The 5,372-nt window shown below is 45.8% G+C and overlaps 1 protein-coding gene across 1 annotated transcript; it reads left to right on the top strand.

Moving 5' to 3' along the window:
* The first annotated feature begins 660 nt into the window (after positions 1-660).
* BTG1 (BTG anti-proliferation factor 1) lies at positions 661-5,127 on the top strand. The gene is made up of 2 exons (XM_035127581.3): positions 661-1,074; positions 3,786-5,127. The coding sequence occupies exons 1-2, from the start codon at positions 927-929 to the stop codon at positions 4,148-4,150; spliced, it is 513 nt and encodes a 170-aa protein (XP_034983472.1). The 5' UTR covers positions 661-926; the 3' UTR covers positions 4,151-5,127.
* Positions 5,128-5,372: the final 245 nt, after the last annotated feature.

Genomic DNA, 5,372 nt, shown 5'->3' with positions numbered 1-5,372 from the left:
TGACTGCTGCGGCTTAACGAAAGCGGCTGGTTTGCGAGCTACCAGCTGGAGGGTGTGTGGGGAGGGGGATGAGAAGGCAGCAGGCTCTGCAAAGGCCCGGCCGCGCCAGGTTTTGCCTCTGAGCAAACCCGGGGTCCTCCGCCTTCTCCTCGGTTCCGCGAACCTTTCCAGAGCTAGCTATGGATTTGCATCGAACCAGGCCGCAGATCAGTTGGACGTGAGCGGGAGCAAGTGCGAGCAAGCAGGAAGCAGCAGAGGACTGCAGATGCGCAGTCGGGGGGAAGAGGAGAGGCGGCTGGAGAAAGGCAGCTCGCGTCGCTTCTCCGCCGCGCTCCATTCCGCACTGGCTTAGGCGAGCGAGGCCGGCAACATTGCGCTCGCTGCTTTGCGCGTCTCGAGGGCCAGACCAGACGCCGCGCTCTCGAGCAGCTGCTCCCGTCGCTGCTGTTTTCCAGCCCGACGACGCAGCTCCTCTTTCTTCTGGTTCTATTTGTTTACAACCGGGTGACATCACTCCTCCCCCGCGCCCCTCCGCTCCGAACGTGACGTCACAATGGTGCGATCCCCGGATTGGCCGCGGCGGGTTCTCAGCCGCCATTGCTGCCCGGACGTGGTTATAAAAGGCGGCGCACGCACAGGCACTTCCTTCGTGCCTCGTAGAAGGAGATGCTGGAAGTGCCTGCTTGTGCAGCCGCCGCTGCCGCCAGCCTACGTCACAGGGAGGCGGCTGAGGAGGGGGGCCTGCTAACTTAAAAGTCCCTTGAACTCGATTGCTCTGTCCCCCTTCTTACCCGCTTCCTTGCCGCCTGCTCTCTCGCCTCCTCCTCCTCCGCTTCGCTTCCCACCCTCCTTTGAGGCGGCCCCGTGTGCGCCCACCGTGCCCCCTTCTACTCAACGCCCGGAGCTGGCTGCCCCTTGCCGCCTCCATGCATCCTGCCCTTTACACCCGGGCCAGCATGATACGCGAGATCGCCGCGGCCGTGGGCTTCATCTCCAAGTTCCTGCGCACCAAGGGGCTGATGAACGAGCGGCAGCTGCAGACGTTCAGCCAGAGCCTGCAGGAGCTGCTGGCAGGTATGGGGGGGCGGCGGCGGCGGGGGCAACGGGGGTGGGGTGGGAAGGGGACGATTTTAAGTATTTCTCTTCTCCGCGACCCTCCTCCTTTTCCTCTCCCCACTTTTCTAATGCTGCCTTATACTCCCTCTCCTGGTTTTGTTTCTCTTTCCTTTGCAGCATTTGGAAGACCGGGGATCGCTGCCTCGACTGCATACTTTTTCTTTGGTGGGGGAGGGTGTTGTGGAGTTAATGACCTCCTATAAAATGTGCCGCAGAAAGAGATGTATTTCGCATAAGACCAGGAAATGACTCCCCCACCCCACTCGCTTTCAAAATTCGGGATTCACGAGATTGTAGTGCGTTGTTTTATAGTACTATCGCAGTAACGGTTTCTTCGTGCTGTCCCGTACAGAGGGGCGCGGGGGTGGCACGTTTCCCCCTCGTATGTTCAGCTGCGTGCCTGGAAAGTCCCTTCCTTCCCTGCCTTCCTCTGTTCCTTCTTCAATGTTTGTACTCAATTTCACGTCGTGCAGATTAGTTCCTCCCCCCTCCCCCGCCGGCCACGCACACACACACACACAAACACACACACACACAAAAAAAACCCAGACACCAATCGCACTTTTACGCAGTTATGGAAATAAAGGCGGGGCGGCGCTATTCCCCGCCCATCCCAGTGGTTATTTGTTTTACACGATGATTCGAATCCACATGAAGGTGATTTGGGTCGAGGTTCGGTAGTTACTGAACTAATTAGGTGCATAAGAGTTATGGTACTTTGCACATCTGTTAGTATAAACGCGGGAAGGTTTGTTTATCCCGCTCATCCGCGTCCTTTGCTCTCGGGGACAGACACAAGTGGCCATAAGCTGCCTGTTTGTCTCTTTCTGAAAGAAAAGCTCCTTTGCAGAAGGAATCGATTTACTACTCTGGTCTGAACTGGGTCCGAGGGTGGTCCTATCAGCTCTTTGTGTGTTCTGTGCCCCCCATTTGCAGTCCAAGCGGGTTGCTGTAGCCTTAATCTTTTCACATTTGGAGACTAAGAATCCTATTTATTTTTCCTCCCGGTTTCTTAGGGAAGGGATTTTTGTCGACACTTCATCTCTGTGGCAAGGCTGTGTTAGTGAATAGGGTAATTTACCCTTTCCTGCTCATCTAGGGGAGTATTTAGCTGCAATCTTAACACACGTTTACATGAAAGCAAGACCCAATGAACAGAAAGGGGACTTGTTTCTAAGCAAACGTGTGGGATTGTGCTGCTAGTGTCCCTTTTCTACCTCAGCTGTTCTCCAAGCTGTAGTGGCAGCCCTTTTTCCTTCTCTCCCTTTGGTGGCTGCTGCAGGAGCATAATACCATGCTAATTCCTGCTGCCACTTATCCCACAACACACAGCTGCCCCTCATTTTCTTTTTGCTTTGTCTTAGTGTGCTTTCCCTTCATTGTACTAAGACAAAGAAATGCCAGCAAGGAGATTGTAATGTAGTAATTGAGTATGATGTGGTTAGGTTCTGTGTGTAAGACTGGCTCCAAGATGCTCCTTGAAGTGCATTTATCATAACAATAAAACAACCTACATTGGACTTGGCTGTTATTGTTTTGCATATTTTTAAAAATAAATAAATAACCCCACTGTTTCAAAACAGTAAAAAGGGTTCAGAGGAAGAAACAGCCTTTCTAAAGAAAACAACCATCTTATTAATGGATTAAATGCATTTTACTCTTGAGTTGCTTATTTGGAAAGGCTCCTAAGCACAGTTCTGGAAATAATAGATAAATAAAATGATGGGTAGCAGTGGAAGATTTTAGTTAAAGCAGTTTAACCTACTGTAACAAGATTCCTTGTAAGAGCAAATGTTGTCCCACGGAGAGTAAATACCTAATCCATACATGTAAACATACAAGGATGAATCCAAATTTGAGCAAAACATTAAGATTATTGAGGAAAATGTCAAAAAGATCAATTTTTCAAAAATCAGTCACCCAGTGTGTTTCAGTAATAATAGACTCAAGAGATAGCAAAGCAATTCTAAAAAAGAAATATGCATAACTTGCCTATCCCAATAGTTAGGAATCCAGAATTCTGGAAAACGTACAGCCAAACATATAGGCTGTGTGACACAGTACTTAGGACACCTCTCTTTGTTTAGCACTGCAGGCAAGGTTCCACTTCTCATGTTAGAATTTCATTTGTGCATATTCATATTTGCTTATGGAGAAGGTTGCACACATCAGGAAATAGATTTCATGCTTCCTTCAGATGTGTGTTTATGGTACATCTGAAAAAAGATTCAGAAGAATATTACTGCATTACAAACTACACATAATGAAACTGAAAAGAGGCCTTTGGATTCTCAAGATTCCCCCCCCCACTCCCAAACTAGTTTTATCACCCTACTTTGAGGTGTCTAGATGCCCAATTACCTGTTTTTCTCACCCCCATTTGTAGAGGGTATCATTCAGCTCATTCAGCATTGATTTTATACATGCATAGGCAGTTAAATGTGCCTTTAGCTCCAGTGATCAAAATACTTGGTTTCTGTTGAGCCTGCCATTATTTTCCAGGCCATCAAATATTATTCTACATTTTTGCATCTCTGTGATATTTGTCTCTTCCCCCCCCCCCCGCTCTTATTCTAAGCTACCATTTTCAAGCATAATAACATGATTACACACATTTGTTATCTGAAGAGCAAAGTATGATCTTTTGTTGCTTTCATTTTGTTCTGTAGAACACTATAAACACCACTGGTTCCCTGAAAAGCCATGCAAAGGATCGGGCTATCGCTGCATCCGGATCAACCATAAAATGGATCCCTTGATTGGGCAGGCAGCACAACGAATTGGACTCAGCGGTCAAGAGCTGTTCCGGCTTCTTCCAAGTGAACTCACTCTCTGGGTTGACCCTTACGAGGTATCCTATCGCATCGGAGAGGATGGCTCAATCTGTGTGCTGTATGAAGCCACACCAGCAGGAGCTAGCCAAAACGGCACCAGCATGCAAATGGTAGACAGCAGAATAAGCTGTAAGGAAGAACTCCTCTTGGGCAGAACCAGTCCCTCCAAGAGCTACAATATGATGACTGTATCAGGTTAAGATAATAGCCTATGGATGGATCATCTTATAATGGATGGATAAAATTTGGTTTTTACTTTGGGTGGGCTCCTCTGGGGATGGATTATGGAATTTAAACCATGTCACACCTGTGAAGACCTGGCACAAGATAGAATGGTAAACTTTTATTTTATAGTGGCAGTTCCATAGTTTCGACAGTACCTTTCAGTGATTTAAATAGCCTGTGAGTAAAGATGATTGCTTTATTTCCTAAGGTGTGAAGTTGTCCAAGGAAGGCTGCAGTTTTCTCCCAGATGTCTTGCTTAATTTTCCCCCCATTTTTTTTTAAAAAAGCATCAGTTTTTCAGCCTAAAGCTATAGCTATAAAAAATTTTCTCTGCAAGTAAATGTTGCAGAGTAAATTTGCACTATTGACATTTTTAGGGAAAAAAATTGTTAACATTTTTGGCAGCTCAGTAACAAGACTTGTTATGAACATGGTAGTACTGGAAATTTTACCTGACAAGACTTTTACCTAGCACTTAACATGTATAAACTGTACATAAGTCACACTTGGTGAGCATGAACTGGGGAAAATGGTCAGATCTCTGTATATTGGCCTTCAAAGTAGCAAGTGAGCAGGATCTGCTATGTCAACAGGCTTGAGAGAGACCATATAAAGACACTGTCTGAACTGTGGTGTGTTTTACCAGCCAGCTATCTGTACATTTGCTAGCTTGTAGTTTTCTAAGACTGAGTAAACCTCTTATTTTTAGAAAGTGGAGGTCTGGTTTGTAATTTCCTTGTACTTAATTGGGTAAAAGTCTTTTCCACAAACCACCATCTATTTTGTGAACTTTGTTAGTCATCATATTTTTTTTTTTTGGTAAATTATGAACTGGTGTAAATTTGTACAGTTCATGTATATTGATTGTGGCAAAGTTGTACAGATTTCTATATTTTGGATGAGAAACTTTTCTTCTCTCTATAATAAATTGTTTCCTATCTTGGCATTTTAATTTAATCTCTTGTCGTGCTTGCATAGGATCAGTTTAAATTATTTTTAGTCCTAGTGGGCTCTCATGTTTTGTAAAGGATGGGAGCACTTGAGATAGGGGAGAGCTTGATAAAAGATTTGGATGGAAGAAGAGGATCATTGAGTATAAATGTTTGAGGAGCCCAGACCATACATTAATGTATCACTTTAACATCTTTAAAAATGGGCCATAACGTGGAAATAATGCAAGGGTCCAATTATTCCTAA

Source organism: Zootoca vivipara, chromosome 9 (genome assembly GCF_965207765.1).
Source record: "Zootoca vivipara chromosome 9, rZooViv2.hap1.1, whole genome shotgun sequence".
In the NCBI taxonomy this organism is placed as follows: domain Eukaryota; kingdom Metazoa; phylum Chordata; class Lepidosauria; order Squamata; family Lacertidae; genus Zootoca; species Zootoca vivipara.
This window is presented reverse-complemented; position numbering and strand designations above follow the sequence as displayed.